Here is a 19,836-nt window from a genome sequence, read left to right on the forward strand (position 1 = left end):
AAGAATTGTTTGCCTCCAGCTGGTAGCAAGTACCCTGCAAGCATATTAGTTATATGTAGGTATTCACCACACACCTTTTGATTTCAAGTGTGTCTACACTGCCAATAGTCTGCTGGGAGCTGAGAGCCTGGCTAATCGATTTCAACATGGCACTGTTGTACATTGTTAGTCTACACTGCAGTAATTGTTAAGTGAATAAAACTTGGTTTGTTTGAAAGGTCCAAGAAAATAATACATTTTGACCAGAAAATTAGTTTTGTAATTTAGGGTGGAATATTGAACTTCATAGCAGGTTAGACATACCATGTGCCTTATGCTTTGTACAAAGATCTGATGTGTGAGAAATTCTAGTTTGAAAAGGTTAACTGTATTATACTACGCCTAACTAGTAGAGAGATGTCGGGCGTAGTAAACAATCTGATTTTCAGCTGACCGAGGTGCCGATATGAACAATGCCCTGTTCACAGATGTGGGATTCATACGGGTCTTGGATTATCCTCTGAGACGCCAGGGGTCTACTGCAAGGGCCAGGAGCAAAAGCAGCAGGGTTCAAGAAAAATACCACTGACAGCACACTGATGAGTGCAAACTGACACCGGCCAACCTGTGACGCAGAGCACACGGAACTTTTAACCACTGGGCCTCAGGGCCCCACGATGGTGGGGGGCGGGGCGCTGTATTTTACACAGAGTGAAATGGGAAACCACTGGAAACTTTATGTATTAGAACACGTGATTAATGTTTTAAATAGATCAACTACTGTTTGAAGGGTTTGGCAAAGGAGATGGAAATGCTACTACACACACTATTGAGGTGGGAGCTGACACAGGGGAAAGGAACGTGATGACTCTCCTGTCCTTAACACAGGCTTAGCATTCTACCGAGTGAGGCGGCAAAAACAGAAGAGGACACCTGGAGTCAGAGAGCCCAGGGTCTTCCCGCTCTGTGAAACCGCTCTGTGAAACTCACCCACTGTTCAGATGCAGGTCCAATCTCAGTGAAGCAGCACTCTTGAAACAGCCGTATTTTGAATTGTGCTCACAGGAAACGTAGAGTTCAAACTTTTCTAAGTAGTTGAGTGCTTTCTAATGAGAATTATTTGGATTACTGGGTAAAAACAGAACCCTCCTATACTTGCCTAACACACATACTACACAAAATGCTGTGAGGAGAGGGCCAGTTTGCAGATAAGAGGTTAAGTAACTTGCCAAGTCAACTTAGGAGGGAATGACTTGAATGCAGAGCCGACATGGAAGTCCACGTTCCTTTATTCCAGAAACAAAGTTCAAGTGGCTACAAACGAAGCTGTGGCTTCCAGCCACACAAACAGCTACTCTAGGGGATGTGAGGGGATCAAGGTACACAGCGAGTGCTGCTGCCTTCCACTTCCAGGGGTGGAAGTGATGGTTTTCCTTATCAATCCTATGTACATTCTCTGTCTCTCCAGCTAAACTAAGCCCCCAACATACTGATGCTTTTAATATGGTTCTTAAAAATCTGGTCTTTAATAAAAAACCTTGGGCCCGCCCCGTGGTTAAGTTCATGCCCTCTGCTTCGGCGGCCCAGGGTTTCACCGATTCAGATCCTGGGCGTGGACCTAGCACCGCTCATCCAGCCATGCTGAGGCAGCATCCCACATAGCAGAACCAGAAGGACCTACAGGTAGAATATATAATGATGTACAGGGGTGGGGGGGAGCTTTGGGGAGACGAAGGCAAAAAAAAACCTGGACACATTAAAAAAAAAACCTTAATCTTCATGATTATCTATTACAGCCCATGGTGAGTTAAGAAACAGCTCTTAGGGCAATGAATATTTCTTATTACAAAGTTATCTTACTTTTGGAAACTTTCATGAAAGCTAACTTTAAATTTTTTAAATAAGGCAGGTTGTGGGCATTAATAATGGGGTAATAACTGATGGTAAGTAACAGTGACAATATTTAAAGCTATAAAGCAAAACTAACTACTTCAGTGAAGAGGTAGTCATTTTCATGATCACTTTGTTTCAAAACAGAAAGGTGATTAAGAATTTCACTTGTCTTCCTCTAGGGTTAAGATACCAATTGGAAAGGACAAAGGTAACATTCCGCAACATAAAAGGACTTGTATTAACAACCAGAATCATTAGGACAAATACTAAGCAGCTTATTTGCATTAAGGTCTACAGCTGTCGTGGGTAACAAAGATGGGAGAACGTAGACACAATCGGGGAACTTACGTGTAAGGATGGTGACACACCAACACTAACGGGTTAAGAATCAGAACTCAATGAAACCCCTGGTGAATGCGGCAGCAGTCCAGTACCAGCTCTGGAAGAACACACGGCCTAGGGCTCCAGACTTCTAAATTTCAGATAAGGAAAAAATTTAAAGTTATCAAGCCTTCAGATCTATGAGTTTACAATACGAGGGACAGAAAAATTGTGCTCAGTGACACCATGGGGTCACAATGAGCGTACCCAGAATATGGAATATTCCTTAGGACAAATGACTCAATTTCTTTAAATTTTAAGGAAAAAAAGACGGAGAATCTGTGATTAAAAACAATGCCAAAATACAGACCTTGTCTGAACAAACCAATTACAAAAAGACATCAGTAGGGATAGTAAGGGAAATCTGGATACTGACTGGGTAGTAAGGTATTACTGTTGACTTCTTTGTAATAAAAGTATTGTAGTTCTATTTAAAACTCCTTACTTTCTAGATCAAAATACTGAGGGACGATATCATTTGTCTGGGATTTTCCTCCCATAGGGCTGGGAAGTGGAGAGGTGAATTGGTGAAGTATAAACAAGGTAGGCTCAATACAAATTACTTTGGGGGGGACCAGCCCTGTAGCGCAGCAGTTAAGTGTGCTCGTTCTGATTCTCTGTGGCCCCGGGGTTCTCTCTCCCCAAGTTGCTCCTTCTTTTTTTTTTTTGAGGAAGATTAGCCCTGAGCTAACATCTGCTGCCAATCCTCCTCTTTTTGGCTGAGGAAGACTGGCCCTGAGCTAACATCCATGCCCATCTTCCTCCACTTTATACTTGGGACACCTACCACAGCATGGCATGTCAAGCGGTGCCATGTCCACACCCAGGATCCGAACCGGCTAACCCCTGGCTGCCAAAGCAGAACGTTCGAACTTAACTGCTGAGCCACTGGGCCGGCCCCAGCAGCTTTTTTTAAAAAAAAATCCTTAGTGGCAGTAAATCTTCTCTTTATGGATGTATTTCACTTTCTGAAACAGCAACAAAATATTTTGTGCCAAGTCTAGTGGACAAGTAATAAAGGTGGGTAAAAAAAGACAATGGAGAACAGTCTAACTGTAAACTAATAAAAATTATTATTTATTATGGCCTTAAGATCGCTTACTTCACTTCCAAAATATGTAACTTCATTCATTTGAACATACGACTTCTGGCTTTTCCAAGAAAATTTCGTTTTCTTTGCAGTCAGATTTTACTTAGCCAGCCAGGACCGCTGCATTCTCCTAGCCTAGATAAAAACTCAATTCACAGCACTGCCACGGTTCAGGGGTGCCTTGAAAGCGTGTAACAAAGACAAAAATCATCTCTAAATATTTCAATTAATGAAAAACTTTAAAGATCAATAGTTGGGTCTGATTTACTATCATGTTAAAGCTTTGGCTTGTTCAAGGCGGCAGGTCACTTTGGAAACAGTGCTTAGAACTGACTTACCCTTATGGTACTATTTATATGCAAACCAGGTTTCAACTTCAAGACTGGTTTAGTGCTACCACCTAACATTTAATGTTCCATTGTTGGGCCACTCTATTTGCTTTTCCTATAGACAGTGAAGGCTTTTATAATAGCTCCCAATAAACAATTGTATTTTAATAATCTCAAACTACAACTAAAAGAGGAAAGAAGAGGTGCGTCAGAAAAATAAGTCATTTTACTATTAAAATTTTGCTGTTTTTAATAATTTATTTAAATAAGGTATTTGAAGCAGTTTAGAAAAACAAGATTTGTATTTTATTTCCTTGTAAAAATCTTTACACATGCAGACAAACCAGTGTTAAGAAAGTATTCACCATCATTTAAACAAATAACCACTTAAATAGAACAATGTCTGCAATTTTATCTGTATAAAAATAAGATACATTTTTACAGAATTCACGCTCCAGTTCTTATAGCAATAAACAATACACAACTATAGTAAGTACAATTGAACCTGACCATGGTTTTCAATTAGATACTGCTAGGGCATTTTAATGTGCAAAAAGAAAAAAAAAAAAAATTAACATAGTTCTTTCCAAAAGAAAATGTCCTCAGTGTTTCTAGAGACCTAGAGGGTTTCAAGAAATCAAATCCTAATCAGTTTGCTTTTAATGTTTTGATTACGAGTCCATACATCACATTGGAGATAGGCAAAACCAGGAACTGATGCATGCTCAAAGGTCAGCGCCTGTGCCTGCCATGTCCTGAGCGACTGCCACCATGGTGCTTGCCTTTGTGGGACCTCTCAAAGGAGCGAGATCTCTCACGCCTGTCCCTATGATGTCCCCTTTCGTGCCTGTGTTTCTTGGCAGCATCTGAGTGATCCCGAGACTTGCTCTGAGAGCGAGAACGAGATTTTTTCCTTTTATGACCATGTCTATTTGAACTTTTTAAATCATCTCTGGTATGCTTGGCCTTAAGGTGAGGAGAACCATGATTATGATGTCTTCTTGGGCTTTCACTGTGACTGCGGGACCTGCTTCTTGATCTTGAGCTGTACGTTCCAGATCGACTCCGCCTATTATTGTAACTTAGATAATAAAAATTTAAGGTTTAGATTTAGTTTCTAGTGGGAACAGATTATTTTTGTGGTGTTCATTACAGGTTCAAAACAAAACTATCGACCTGTACCAACGACAGGCCAGACTGAAGACTTAATTTCCCCACCCCCAACTACCTCCCCTCCAGCCTGCAACACATTAGACAAATCTTACACAAATGTACTATATGTCTATACTCCAAGGAGGGGAGTAATTAGCAATTTTTACAGTGTCCTGGATAGCTATGCTATTTACTACCTCCTCCCACATGCTCAAAGGAGCCACTGAAGAGCCACAAGTAGCTAGTAATCCAATTATAAAGCTAACCAGGCAAGATTCTTTGACTATGGTCGACCCGATTACTGGTTATTAATAAGTGGTCAATGAAATACTCAGATTTTCTAACTGAAGTCAGGCAGAAAAACAATGTTTTCACATTATAAAAAGGATATCATATATCTCCATAGGGCTTTGGCCAGCCCCCACACTTCCCCAAAAATCATGGCCAAGTACAATAGAATGTCATTAAGAACCACCACACACCACACAAGCCACATATGCGCAGAGTGTATTTCCCAACTCCACTGCTCATTATTTACTTCACGTGAAAAGCCTAAACCCAGCCTAACGCTGAAAACAGTCTATGTTGAATTTTTCTTTTTAAAGTAGTAACCTTTCAAGACTCCAAATAAGCCCGCTTTCCCTGAGGGAATTATGTACTTACTGTCTTCTTGGAGTGTGTGATCTAGAGCGTGATCGCGTCCTTGACCTCGATCGACTGGCACTTCTGCTATTTCTACTTCTCTTGCTGTCTTTTCTTACACTTCAAAAACACAATATTTCAGTTACATACTTAGTGTGTTAGAATTTAAGCATTAAGAGATTGCTTGGGCCAGTTTTCTAACTCAAGTATACTCACCCATTGTAAGGGCTTTTGGAAGCCTGTTGTCTATCCTCAGGTTCTTTCTTGACCATCTTCACATTAACAGAGACTGGCGACTTCTCTTCAGTTTTTACTTCTCTTGGTGAGGCTTTTAAAAAACGTGAAGACACGTTAACTACAGGATTTAACAGAGGGCCAAAAGTTGTTTCTAAATGTAACCTGAAGCACCATACTTTCAAGTGTCAGTCTCGAGCTGACTGCCATGACAGAAGACAGTAACGGCTTCCTGACATCATTGCTTCTACGCAACTGTTAACACCGAAGCATTCCAATAACCATACCCCCTCAGGGCCCAAGTTGTCTCAACTCTGAGTGAGCCTTACATGGTTTAGAGGCTGGGGAAAATCCACCGAGGGTTGAAAGGGCAGGAGTTCCATCAGGATTCAATCCCTTTGCTTTTAATTTGGCTTCTTGTAAGGCTACTTTCCTCTTCTCTACTTCCTTTTCCAGCAATTCATAGTTCGGCTGTTGGAGGGAAATGAAACTAGTACTCTCCTTCACAGAAGCTGTGATTCTTAGCACTGAGGAAGCATTAGCATAAACACAAGTGGACACAATTACCTTTTTTCTGGTATAAAGCCTAAGCGTTTCTATGCAGATTTCCTGGATCTCCTCTTCGGTAGTACCAAAGAGAAGAAACCAATGGGGACGAGTTGGCAACGGAATCTAAACCATAAAAACAATGGTTTGGATTACATTTTCATTATAGTTTAGGAAGACTGGTAATTCTTGTGATTTATCCTATAGGACAAAACAGGCTATATATACCTACCTGAAGAGCTCTAGCTGCAAGGTAGATGCAAGCACATGCTATAGTCTCTGGTTGAAACCGAACAAACACATTGGTTCGAAGACTGTCATTCATATAATTCCTGAAAAATATTTCAACCATAAGCTCTGTACATAAACAAACCAGTTCTTCTGAAGCTTACATAAAATTGGAGACTCAATCTACTTTATTCTTTTTTCTTCTCATACTTATATTCATATCCTCATATTCTAGCATGTAACAATTCTTAACTCAAAAAGCAAGAGAAGAATTTAACACTAGAATCATTCTTCAACTTTCGTATATATGATCGAAGTCCTTTAAAATAATTCCATATTATTATTCCAAATAGAACTTACTTCTAAAGTTTTGAAAATATATTTATCTGAAAAGCAATGCTTTGAAAGTCAATTCAGACACCACAACTTTCAGAAATGATAAACCACTCCAACAATACTTCGAGCCATTAATTATTGACCATCTCTCCTTTATCCACAATGAAAAGCAGTGTCAACCAAGTTCTTTCAAAATATTGTGACGGGTAAAAAGGCATTTTCAGTAACCACTCATCAAGTTATATTAAGAAAACTAAGCTACTTCAGAAAATCTAGGTACGGAAGTGAAGAGCAATAAATACATACAACAGCCTTGTTTATAAACCTTTTTTGTGACTAATTATTAATAAAAGCAATAAACTACTTCAGTTGTTAAACTGCTGGACCTCTTCTTGAGTGTACCCTCCCCGCAACATTCCTAAAGTAGTGAAGAAATTTTACAAATTGTTTCAAAGATTAAAATTAAAGACTATTTCTTAAAAATCCTTATCCATGAAAACTGCTGTTTTATAGAACATATATTAAAAATGTCATGCATTTTATAAAATCAACAGACTCTGCTAATATTACTACTATCTACTGAGTCCAAAAGAAGTAGGGCAGTCATAATTCCAGAACATAAAAATCGTCATTTAAATCCTGCACATCATCAACAGACTCGGAGACGGTATTTGTGGCGGGACCACAAACTCCTTGTTTTACCTTTAAATAAGCCAGCACTCCAAATGACACATCTGCATCTCAGAAGTCCAAGTTCTACAGTGCTTATGTTAACAATGTCTTTTAAGAATGAAGTAGTACTTCTAATATTATTGCCTGCAACAACCCAGCAGCTAGAAATTCATCCAGTATGGGAATGATGCCCATTTTAAGCTGCAAGTTGTAGTTTCATTTGATAGAATTCATGCTATACATACTAAAAATAGAAATCTAGTCAAATTCCTAACAAAAAAAATCATTTAATTCATAATATCTGAACAAGAAATCTATCAAAAATGAACTATTCATTTTGATAGTTACAGGTATACATTAAATACACAGGCATGTTGAATAGTTACTTCTAGAAACAAATATACAAATCCTTTGGACACCCCGACAGAACTAGAAGATGCTGCCAGATGGATATGGACCACTTCAGTGAATCTCGGATGAGAGCTTGCACTGGATTGGCTGGAGAGCAGGGCAGCCAATCAGGCCATCCTGAGGTCATGGGCTGAAGTGCAGAGGGCAGAGTTCTATGACTTACCATCATGGACTACCCTTTAATTAAAGAGTAGAAAAAAGAAGAAAGTTAAATTGAGTTCTCCATTAAAAGTAATTAGTCAAGCCAAGAAAACAGGAAGCAGAAATAAGCATTATTTACCTTTTAATTAACAAACAAAAAAACAAAAAGCACCAAAACAAACTCATCTCATTGTTTTAGAAAGGGAAAATGAAACTTACTTTATTTCTGCTTCTGTTTTCCTGGCTAGAAAAGAAATGTAAAAAAGCAACTTACCAGGCAGTTTGAACCAGGGTTTGATTACGTTCACATTCTAAGACTTGTAAATACATAACAATGATCTGAAGGACAAGGGAAAAAAACTCCATTTAGCATATCGGTGGTTCTTTCAGATTACAGTGTTCAATGAACATAGGTAACTGAAAACGTTAGGTGCAAGTTTTAATTCTTCTAAAAACTGCACAGATAGTACAGACCAACCTAAAATGTACCTAGGAGTCAACGGGTTATTATGCCATTAGACTTCACAAAAATTATGTTTAACAGTATGTTCCAAAATTGTATGGAAAAAAATGGGAGTTGATCAATTAAAAATAATACCTAATTCTTTGTGGACACCTGACTGTGTGACAGGGCACGATGCTAGATTCTTTCATTTAATTTCCCAAGGTACAATTCTACATGTCCAAAAACCCGAGAGACTATGTTTTTAAAGTTATACACTGGGTATAATACATAATATGTAATACTCAGAGCGGATATTACAGTAACGAAGCACTAATATTTTTACTGTGAAGCTTATCACATGGAAGTGTGACAAGTAAACACTATATATTAATAGCTTTACCTCAGTTCAGGTCAGATCTTTCGGGACCTGTACTATCACTCCCATTTTTCAATTTTAGACGTGCGGAATCTGAGGAATGGCGATATCTACCAAGGTCACACAGCTAATGGCAGAGACAAGTTTCTATCCCAGGTAGTCCTGCCCCAAGAGCACCCATTCTTGTAACCAGTGCGCTATTACTCAGGTTGGTCATACGCAAGCTGAGCGATGCTGGAGAAACCTATAAATGTTCAATAACACTAAAAGTGAGCAGTTGCCACACTCTGAGCATTTTACTAGGGGACAGGTAGCGTGCCAGGTACTTTTGCAAATATACATTCATTCCTTCGAACAAGGTATCTCACAAACTCCATTTTATAGGTGGGGAAACTGGGTTAACCACAGAAGCAAAAGTAACTTGTCTGTGTCCACACAACAAAGAGTGAAGATTTCACCCCAAGTCTTTTTTACTTCCATTTTACTAAGAAATTTCAATATCCAAAAGGATGCTTTTTAAAACCAAGGTTAACACTCAAATATGAACATAATATAAACTTACGTAAAAAATAAAATTTTAAAGAAAACCCTAATACTTACGAATTTAATTTCTGTACTCTACAACTCACCTTATGGGGATGCTTGACATGAACACAAAATCCCAACTCCTTTAGCACCCTCCTTTCTGCCTTGATAACTTGGTTTTTGGTGTTAATGTAGTTCTGATCAAGGATCAGGGGACTTGGAGTCCTATAGTTTGTAAGAAATAAAATCAAAACTGTTTTGCACATCCAAAAAATTTTATTTGTGGCATCTCCATTTTCCCTTCCAACCAACTATTGGCAACAGAAACCAGCTTTTTAAACTCCTGCAAACAAGTTAAAGCATTAATCTTGTGCTGTCCAAGTTATGCTAATTAAATATATACTTTCTACACTAAGTTCCTATGGAAACTAACTCAACCCTGTAATGAAAAAATTCACTTTAATGTTCTTGGATTTATCCTCGTTGATTTGTTTCATACAGATTGTATTTTGGGTATACATATTAACTTAAGTGACAGACTGATTTATTTATCAGGAAGTCCATTTAGTCTCTAGACTCTTTACAATGACAAAATATATGTGGCTCAAAGATATTTACTGTAAAGACCTCACAAGACTATAGTAATTTTACTTATTTTATAAAATACCAACTCTTGGCTAGTTTTATCACCCAAAAAATAAAAATTAGGGGAAAGAAACAGTGATTAGGTAATCCAGATTCCCACAAATGGGTAATTTCTTTAAACAAATTGTTCTAAAAATCTGTTATAAAGAAAATAAACTAAAAACTAAAGATGCAGCTCAATTACCAGGGAATGTTTTAAAAATCAAATTTAAAAGTTAAAGTGATCAAAAACGAGATCTAATTTTGGTCAGTGGTAGTTATTAGGTAACATTTTTAGTATGAAATGCAAAAGAGAAGAGAAGATCAAAATGAAGGACCCAGAACATTCAAGGTCTCTGTGCCAGACTAAATTTAGATACTTTCAAAAGTTGGGACGTAGAAGGCTATCAGGAGTTCAATGCTTTGGAAACAGCACGTTCAATTAAAAGACTATCTTATGTAAGTCTTAAAATTCAAAACTGGTTTCTTATTGAGAAGTTTGTTTTTAGTGAGGACTTAAGACTTTTATTTAAAAGCCTATGAAATGTACCAATCAATGTCCTTCGTTTGATACGTTTTTAGATCCAACAAAAAAGTACATTTTTATTAAGACACTGATTATATGTATGTATATGGGTAGAATATTTTCCTCCATACTCAATTCATTTTCAGCCAAAAGATTCAAGAGTTTCTGCTCTGGGAAGAACACGAAATCTATTTTTAAAACATAGTCATTCTGAATATTACCCCAACTCACAACTCATTTCACCAAGCACATCAACTCCAGAAAAACGTAACCTCATGTTTTAAAGTAAAAAACCTATTTAAATACATCCACTTGAGGATGAGAAAACAATCTGACATAAGCTACATTAACCACCCCTGCAGTAACATGTTGAGTACAAATCAGCTATCATACTTATTTTCCTTACGTTCTCTCATTTAAAATTATAAAAACTGGAATGTTTGCTACACTATTTCAAATTATTCTACATGATTTTTATCAATTTAAACAAGACAAAAGTTGGCAAAGTGACAAAATGGAAAGTTGTTACTTAAATTAACAATGCTGAAGAGGGCCTTCCCTCAATTCAATGCCTATTACAGCTATGAAGAGTGAGGATCAGCCACCAATCGGGGAGGATGCTGATTTCTAACACAAAAATACAGCAATGAATCCATTTATCAGGACAGTAGGTTATAAGTTAACAGCTCGTTGGGGAAAAAAAAATCTAACTCAAATGAGAGCAAACCAATGTATATAAGGAAACGCGTTCCAAAGATCTTAAGGTTTATGACTTTTCAGGTTTTATCACAGCAAGAAATCTGGAAAAATGTCAACTCCAGCTCCGACTCTTTAGCTGATGACTAGTTCTGATGGCTCTCCTTCAACAGGCGTTAGGAGATAGAATGCTTCTGGTGTTATAGCTGCACACGCTTGAACTCTTATCCCCCTATAATTCAGACCCAAAACTGCACTATTAGAATTCCTATAAAAATAAAAATTTTAGAAGAGCAGCTTCATCTCCTTTTCCCCATTTATGTTGAGCAAACTCATTTATCTCTCTAAGCTTGCTTTAAGAGTTGCCTTCAAATTCTGTTAAAATCCATTTTTCTTAGAATTAACCAGCTAAACACTTGCTTGAAATATGGCTACTATCTGGTCCCAAATTACGCTTGATCAATAATTCTGCTTACATGAATTATTTTCCATCTATTCTGCCACAATCTTTTCCCTTTTTTGGCGTCAAAATCCCAGTAATATTAAAACCGATTAAGGAAACCAAACCTATTAAATTTACAATTCAACTATATTACTCAACTTCTTATGACTACTCCTGCCCACAGTTGTCAAAGTTAACTTTGTGGGTGTGTAACCTCTTACTTCATTTGTTCAGCATTGGTTTTGCCTCACAAATCAAGGAAGGCTCAATGAACATATTAATTTACAAACCTTACAAAGATTACTTTGTATCAGAAATAGAAAAACGTGTCCCACAAATCAGCAGTTAGAAACAGTTCAATAAAACTATCTAAGCAAGTGGTTTCTTTACTTATATTAACAAAGTATCAATGCGTCCTTTCTCTGGTAACAAGCGCAGTAAACTGAATTTGTCTTGCTAGAATTTCTTCTTCCCCAATTAGGTCAACTGTCCTTTCCAACGAAAGTCTGATGAGGCATCATTTTTAATCTTTTAGAAAGAAACCATCTATTCAGAGAACGATAATTTTCCTTATCAACAAACAGCCAAATCAAACTCTACCTCTCTTGCTTTTTGTCAGATTTTTCAGATTAATTCATATGAAAAACTATTTTCAAAGTTTAATGTTAATAGGACATCTTGGGCTTTGGTCATTTGAAGTTTATTATCTGGTCTCTTAGAATAGCTGTTTTTCCTTGAGCATGATCAATTTAGGTGAAATACAATTTAACAAAAAAAGGGGAAAAATTAGGATTAAGTGGTCCAAACATGATTAGTCTCACCACATGGAAGGACTGAAAAAAATTTTCAACTATTTCTTCAGGAGGCTATACTACTAAAACGAGATAAGTAGTTTCTAAGGAGACAGAGACTGCTGCTCAATATACAGAAATTTGTAATGCCTACTTCAAAGGAACATTCTTTCTTTAGCAGTGTTTAAACAAACTGAAGGCCACACCTTTACAGACAGCAACATAAACTGCAGCGATTCAACTAAATGACAAGACCACTTAGGACCTTTCCAACTCTTATCAGTGATCTATACACCTTCAAAACACCACACCACATTCACCACTGAGTGGCTGCACCAGTCTTTGAAGACTTAATTGTCTTCTTTTAAATGAACTGTGGGATCCTTAAAACTACAGAAAATCCTTAATTTGTTGGGAATATGCTGCATCTCAAATGCAAACTGTTCTCAAATGTTCTAAATTGTTAAAACAAAAAAGTGATCTTCCCTTTAAATTCAGCCATTTATTCTGAGCTTAAAAGACTATTATCAAACTACAAAAAATTGAATGGAAAAAGTCAAATAATCCAGGATAGGGCTTGGGCCCTGGTACTTTCTAAAAGCTCCTCTGGGGATTCTAATATGTAGCCAGGACCAAAACACAATGACCTAACGGCTACAAAAATGATGGTTCCTCTGTAATAATCAAGGTCACACTACCGTTTAAAGCTACACATAAACTAGGTTAAAATAAACAGCATCATTAAGATAAACTGGTATACCCTATCTACCTAAAGTGTGATACTGATAGTACTTTCTAATGACATTCATCTACGCAAAAAAACAGTAAGCTGTGGTTTTAATAACTTGGACAGCAAAGACAAAAGCTTATAACAGGAAACAGGAGTTTTTCTAAATGGTTCACCAGTGGCCAACCTGTTAGTCCCCGATTCCAGTGACCTATTCTCAGAGCACTGGCTTCTCCTTGGGGATTTTCGATACTTCACTCACTGTTGCCATGACGACAGCTTCATCTCTATGTACCACTCCACATCACCCAGGCTTTGGTAAATGTAGCTGGTCGCTGTATAGTCGGTTGCAAGGGAAAAAAGAGTTGAAGTTAATAACATATACAAGTTACGCGTCTGAGTAAACTTGTAATATGCATAGAAACACTTTTACATCCTGCTTTAAAAAAGGGCTTCCATGCAATTAACTCCTTTTAAATTTCATGCTATAATCAGACTTCTAGGATTGAGACAAAAATCATTTTCTCTGTAATAATGACCAAAAAAAAAAGTACTGTTACATCAGACACAACAGTCAGGTGAGATGTCTTAAATTCCGAAGTTCTCATAGTTAAGACCTACTCTGACATCAAGGAAGAATCTAAGTCTCAGAAAAATTTCAAAGTAAATTATCATTCTAAGTAATAACATAACAGTTGGCTCAGTGGTTCAAAGAAGACTAACAGAAGACAGAAAACTACTTCCTTTAAGCAAACACAGAATCCTTTGACTAAAGATAAAGAGCCTTTTTATAAGAGTCATTTTATTTTAAAGACCCTGAAGAATCGGCTGGATATCTACAAATTTTAGCTCAAACCATACTAAATACCAATTTGAAATCTTCCCAATTTCCAGAGATTCCTCACCAAGAAGCTAAAAGATATTTTAAACAAAATAAAAAATTAGTCTATGCCTGAACATGGTTAGGGTGAATGAGAAGAGATGGCCAAGGGAAAAAAAAAAAGTATGTAAGAAAACTGAAAAAAATGCTGTGAAAATGATCTGGGTAGCAGACTTTTTAAGTAGACTAATCGCTTTAACGTTACTTTACTATTTGCCTGTCACTGAATAGTTCCATTACTGCCAACTTACAGATTCAGCCAACAAGGACCACTCAAGCAGGATACTAATTTGGCACTAACCAATGCCCAACCCCAACAACTTAAAATCCTTTTATAACTAACTTCCTTTCAACTCAAAACAAATTTGTCTAACATCATCACAATTTCTTTAAAGGTGAACACAAGCTAATCTACACCAAGTATATCCTTCTGCTGCATGTACTAGAAGTCACCTGTAGACCCAGGAAGCCCTGTAACTAAAACTCTTTGGTAGAGCCTCATGTGAACACTCAGGTCCACAAAAAGTGTTATCATGTAGCCACAACACCAGAAAGATGACACACTTTGATCTCTAGTTTCTTACAAGATCAAATAGATGGGCCTTATCTAAATGCAACCCAATCAATGATTATTCTAACCCACTCACTGAAGACTATGTCTGACCAAAACAAAATACCTGTTTAATCCCTTTGACTTCAAACTTCAAACTTTATCATCCTGCAGTCCTTTCAGATCCGGTATTATTCGATATATCGTGGTTCAATGTGGAGAAGTACTCTAACAAAAGCCAACCTCAATATTAACTTGAACTGCAGTGTTTAAACTTCCAGCTTGCAGTCTTCCAGAGAGGGGAGGGAGTAAATAACTTACAGAATACACTCACACTTGAGCCAAACGTATTCCCTTTCTTGTTTAATCTTAAGCCACAGGACTGGCTTCACAGCACTGTTAGGATTGTCCATAAATGCCACTGCCTCTACAAACTTCAGATAGCTGGTTAATTGTGGATTTTCCAAGTTAAGTAAAGTATCAGTGTGCTCCTATGTGAATTTTAACACCTAAGTTAAAGTCAATTTTCCTTTGCATCGGTTTTAACTTGAGAAGAAAGAAATGTTTTGATTTGATGATTAGTATCAAGAGATGCTGCGTTCAATAATGCCAATCTTACCTTTTTCCTCTTAACTGGCGTAGATGGTGAAATACATTAATCACATCTCTTATTCTTCTGGGAGCTTCTTCAATTTTTGATGCAAGATTAATACAAGCCATGGCAACAATCTGAAAGAACCCACAAGCCCATAAAAGCTGTTAGGTTACGACACTATCAGGTGAAGTTAGGGAAAAGGGCCCCCTCTCGAAGCCTAACAGACTTATCTTCGTTGAAGACGCTTTAGGACACGATTTGCACAGCCTTTGGTGAACTAACACTACGTCTTTAGACCACAAGCTTACCAACTACACTATCACTGCTCTCTTTTTATCGCTTAAATCCTCTTAATTTCGAATCCAGAGTCAAGCTCAGTCTCACAGGAGTTTTCCATTTGGTCGAAAACTCTCTCCCTTGATAAGCGCGCACCCGGGCTCAGGATCCACTTTCTAGCTTGCTAACCACACTCCAGAAGCCCCTCCTACCGGGGTGAGAACTAGGACAAAGGCCTCCCCTAACCCCTCCCTCCTGGAGGCCGATGCGGACACCGCCCGCCCTCCCCGTTTCCGGGGGGAGAAAGCCCCTTCTCCGCCCCGCGGCGCTCACCTCGAAGCTGTGCTTGACGAAGGACTTGGAGTAGAAGAAGCGGTGAAACAACACCTGCCCGGTTGCCATCGCCACCTGCAGACGAGAGCGGAGACCGGAAGCGCAGGGTCAGGCGGGCCCGCTCGGCGCCGCCGCCATTTTGTGCCGCCGCTCGCTCCCTCCCTCCCTCCCCGCCGGGCCGGCCAGGCCGGCCGGGCCGCCGCCGCCCCCGCCCCGCCGGGACCGCGACCGAGGAGCCCGAGCGCCGTGCGGACGGCGCCGGGACGCGGCGGCGCGGAGGAGGGCGCCGGCCGGCCGGAGACTGACCTGCGGCAGCCGGAGGAGGATGCCGGCCGACTGGATGAGCTCGCAGCCCAGGATGCGCAGGTCCGTCTCGCTGGGCAGGTCGAGCCCGTCCTGCATGGACGGGGTGGGCGAGAGCCGCTCCTCCGGGATCAGCGAGTGGTCGATGGTAAGCGAAACTTCCGAGTACAGGCGATCTCCGATCAGGATCCCTCCCGTCGTGGTCGTCGTCGTGGTCGTCGTCCCGGAGCTGGAGCCGCCCGCGCTCGGGACGGCCGACGAGGCGGCGGCGGCAGCGGTCGCGGTCGGGTGAGGCCCGGACGCCATCGTCTCAGCGAGCTGCACGCACGCCCGACGCAGCCGGAACCCGGAGCGAGACTAACCAGCGTCCTCGGCGCGACGGATCTTCCCGTGACCGCCGAGTGCCGCCGCTTCACGCAGCGTGCGCTTCCGCCTGACGTCACCACGCCGGCCGGCGCGCCAACTAGTCCCTCAGGCCACGCCTGCGCCCTGGCGCCGCCGCCCGCCGGCCCGGGATGGGCGACTGCAAGCTGGGGTCTCCGGCTGTCTGGGATGACCTCTCAGCTGCGGCCCGAGTGGTCCAGAGGCCGTCTCTTTGGCTAAAACAGGTCCAAGCCTCCTTGCTTGTCGTATTTGGAGCCACAGGAACAATAAGGGAGCTTTACAAGACGCCCTCTCTCCAAGCTGGAGGGCGCCGTAGCGTGTCTAGGACGCGCCCCGCTGCCCGCCGCGCTCCCCGGCTCGCGCGGGCCCGCGTCCAGAGGCCTGGTGGGCCGACCTCGGCCGCGCCGGCGGGTGGGCGCGTCACTGTGTGCGCGCGGACGGGCTTGTCATTTGAAGCGCCCGGCGAGGGATCGGGACAGGGCTGCTTTACAGTATGCCTAGAAAAGAGGGCTGTGGACTACATCGGCGGCCGAGAAGCTCGGGGGCCTGGAGGAGGGCTGCTCTCGGGCGTCTCTGGGGAAGCTCGGCCGCGCGGCGCGGGCCCGGCTGGCGGTGATGCGGCCGGTCCCCCGGGCGAGGGCTCTCCCCAGGTGGTCTGGTTCTGCAGAGTCTGCGTGTCACGTGGTTTCTGCCAGCGGGCGGGACAGGAGAAACCCATTCATTTATATTTTCTCTGAGATGTTAGCTAGCAGTTCACAAAAATTTCCTCAAATTTGGAGTAGAAACAATGATACTGATCCAAACTGCGGGAGTCTAGAGTTGGAGGAAAAGGAGTAGATCTCGGTTAACTCCAGCCATCCGTTTATCCCACGCTTGAACTTCTCAGACTTTTGCCCAGGGATGAGAAGCCCCGTGTCTTTCTGGTAACATAGCTCGGTCTTAAGCCTTAATTTGTTTAGTTATGATAAGTGCATTGAAACTTGGATCTATAGAGCAAAGGGACTTTGAGTACATTTCAGTATTTCTCAATGATGTCAAAGTAAAACATACTTGAAAACCTCATTTAAAAAAAAAGTATCCAGTCAACCTTAGTAAAGCCTTTGGTCAGTAGTTCTGAGCCCTGGCTGCACGTTGACGGGGCTTCTGAGGAGCTTTTGAAAGATACGGACGCCTGAGCCCTCCCCGCAGAGGTTGATGTAGCTGACTTGCGGTGCGCCCAGTCAGGGGGGATTCTGCCCATCCTCCAGTGATTCGCATGTTCAGCCAGGCTGAGAAACGTTCCTCCGGGAGAGTGTAGTTGTGGTGCTGGCCCAAGCACTTGACGTCTGCGTGTCACCTCCTTCACCTTCCTGACTAGGCTGCTTCCCCAGAAACTGCCCTCCCCAGTAGTCAGGAAGGATTTGAAATACTGTAACAAACTTTGAAGTCTTTAAAAACTAGTTGATGATGTGCTATGGTTGTGCAAGTATCATTGCCCAAAGCTGAGTGAATGGTACACAAGAACTCTGCTGTTTTTACAACTTCTTGTGAGTCTTCAATTATTTAAAAAGAAACTAGTTGATAATATGTTTCACTGAAACATTGAGCTTCCATGAAATCAACACCTATGTTTGTAATGACTTGAGAGTAATAGGATCTAACTTGTTTTTAAGACTATTTCTTTTTTTTTTTTTTGAGGAAGATTAGCCCTGACATCTGCTAACATCTGCTGCCAGTCCTCCTCTTTTTGCTGAGGAAGACTGGCCCTGAGCTAACATCCGTGCCCATCTTCCTCTACTTTATATGTGGGGTGCCTACCACAGCATGGCTTGCCATGCAGTGCCACGTCCGCACCCAGGATCCAAACCGTTGAGCCCCAGGCCGCCAAAGCAGATTGAGTGAACTTACCCGCTGCACCACCAGGCTGGCTCCCCAAGACTATTTCTTAATGGAAGTTTTTCTCTTCTTTTGAGGGTCTTCCACCACGCCTCTCCAATAAGCTGACTTGGTGATGTCTTGATATGTTTTATATTTTTACCCTCTAGGTCCATGATTAACCGAAAAATGTTCACAAGCATAGAAGGGAGAAATTCTGGGACATGGAGGGGTCACGTGCTCTACTCCTGATGTCTTCCCAGTGGACCTTCCTGCACCCCACCTGCTGTGTCTGGCAGGCATTTCCAGAAGAGCAGAACCCCCCAGACTATTCCACATCTTTGTGCCCATTTTTCACTCTCTTCTGGCTGTACCTCAAACGATATCCAATAGATACGACTTTTCACTGTTCCCCGCTTCAGCTTCAACAAAGGTGGTCGAGGGGGTTGACCAACATTTTGTTTGCTTAGCATTAATTCATCAAACTGTGATGCTATTTTTAATTTTAATTTCTTTTTTAAAAAATCTATGACTGATTCGGAGGATGGAAAGCAATGGGTCTAGTGGCTCTGCTCCACAAGGTTGTATTAAGGACAAGGGTTAAAAAAAAAATTTTTATGACTCTCATATTCAAGAGTAAGGAGACGGGTTTTTGGTGTGCCCTCCAAACAGATGGAGGGAGTGTTGGCCTGCCGACACCTAGATTTTGGCCCAGTGAAACTGATTTAGGACTTCTGACCTACAGCACTTGTAAGAGAATAAATTTGTGTTGCCGTAAGCCAGTAAGTTTGTTGTAATTTTTTGTAGTAGTTACAGAAAACTAATGCAATGAGATTTACCATTTCCTGATATTCTTTAAGAAATGCTTCTCAAACTTTAAGATACATAGAAATCACGTGAGGGTTTTGTTAAACTTAATTCTGATTCAGTATGTCTGGGTGGAGCCCGAGTCCTCATTTCCATACAGACTCCCAGGTGATGCTGCAACTGCTAGTCCAAGGGCTATACTAGGCAGCGAGGCTTGAAAGCATAGATGACTTGCTCTGTTTTCCAAATCTCGGTATGGAGAAAGCAGAACCAGTGGTGGAGCGTGCTGGAGGCTCTGGAGTTAACTTGCTGGGGGAAAAGAAATCCTATCACTTAACAGTTTGCAACTTTAGGCAAACTACTTAATTTGCTTAAATTCTTTAGGCAATTATTTAAGTTCAGTTTTTTCACCAATAAAATGATGATATTAACAACACCGCAATATGTTTTTGTCAAGTGAGATGGTTATACAGGAATTCATGTTCCAATCCTTGGAAATGCACATTGTCTACCTGATGTTGGCCACCAGGGACTTTTGGTGTGCCAACTGTGAACAGTTTGTATTCATTCATTCATTCATTCATTTATTTTTAAACTCTTATTTGTTTATTGACAAGAAAGTACCAGGCTCGTAAGTATTCCTCGCTTTGGGGATGTTGATCAATCAG

The 19,836-nt window shown here is 40.8% G+C and overlaps 1 protein-coding gene across 6 annotated transcripts; it reads right to left on the reverse strand.

Moving 5' to 3' along the window:
* Positions 1 to 3,910: 3,910 nt before the first annotated feature.
* Positions 3,911 to 17,145, reverse strand: CCNL1 (cyclin L1). Of its 6 annotated transcripts, none has more exons than XM_023623194.2 (11): positions 16,127 to 16,556; positions 15,821 to 15,895; positions 15,236 to 15,345; positions 9,485 to 9,605; positions 8,309 to 8,373; positions 6,479 to 8,070; positions 6,268 to 6,372; positions 6,030 to 6,171; positions 5,683 to 5,794; positions 5,488 to 5,586; positions 3,911 to 4,753 (listed from the first exon to the last, which is right to left on the reverse strand). In XM_023623194.2, the coding sequence occupies exons 1-6, from the start codon at positions 16,427 to 16,429 to the stop codon at positions 8,046 to 8,048; spliced, it is 699 nt and encodes a 232-aa protein (XP_023478962.1). In that variant the 5' UTR covers positions 16,430 to 16,556; the 3' UTR covers positions 3,911 to 4,753; positions 5,488 to 5,586; positions 5,683 to 5,794; positions 6,030 to 6,171; positions 6,268 to 6,372; positions 6,479 to 8,045. The 6 variants fall into 6 exon arrangements, with proteins under 6 accessions (XP_023478962.1, XP_023478960.1, XP_023478966.1 ...); XM_023623192.2 differs by having other exon boundaries at positions 3,956 to 4,753; positions 6,479 to 6,578; positions 16,127 to 17,145; XM_023623198.2 differs by lacking the exon at positions 8,309 to 8,373 and adding an exon at positions 8,254 to 8,278 and having other exon boundaries at positions 3,956 to 4,753; positions 6,479 to 6,578.
* Positions 17,146 to 19,836: the final 2,691 nt, after the last annotated feature.

This window comes from Equus caballus, chromosome 19 (genome assembly GCF_041296265.1).
Source record: "Equus caballus isolate H_3958 breed thoroughbred chromosome 19, TB-T2T, whole genome shotgun sequence".
NCBI lineage: Eukaryota > Metazoa > Chordata > Mammalia > Perissodactyla > Equidae > Equus > Equus caballus.

Coding starts and splice junctions, on each gene's coding strand:
- CCNL1 (XM_023623192.2), bottom strand. CDS start 16,429: ATGGCGTCCGGGCCTCACCCGACCGCGACCGCTGCCGCCGCCGCCTCG. Junction 6,579..8,308: donor ACCCTGGTTCAAACTGCCTG/GTAAGTTGCTTT, acceptor AATATTTTTCAG/GAATTATATGAATGACAGTC. Junction 6,172..6,267: donor GGCTTTATACCAGAAAAAAG/GTAATTGTGTCC, acceptor TCCCTCCAACAG/CCGAACTATGAATTGCTGGA.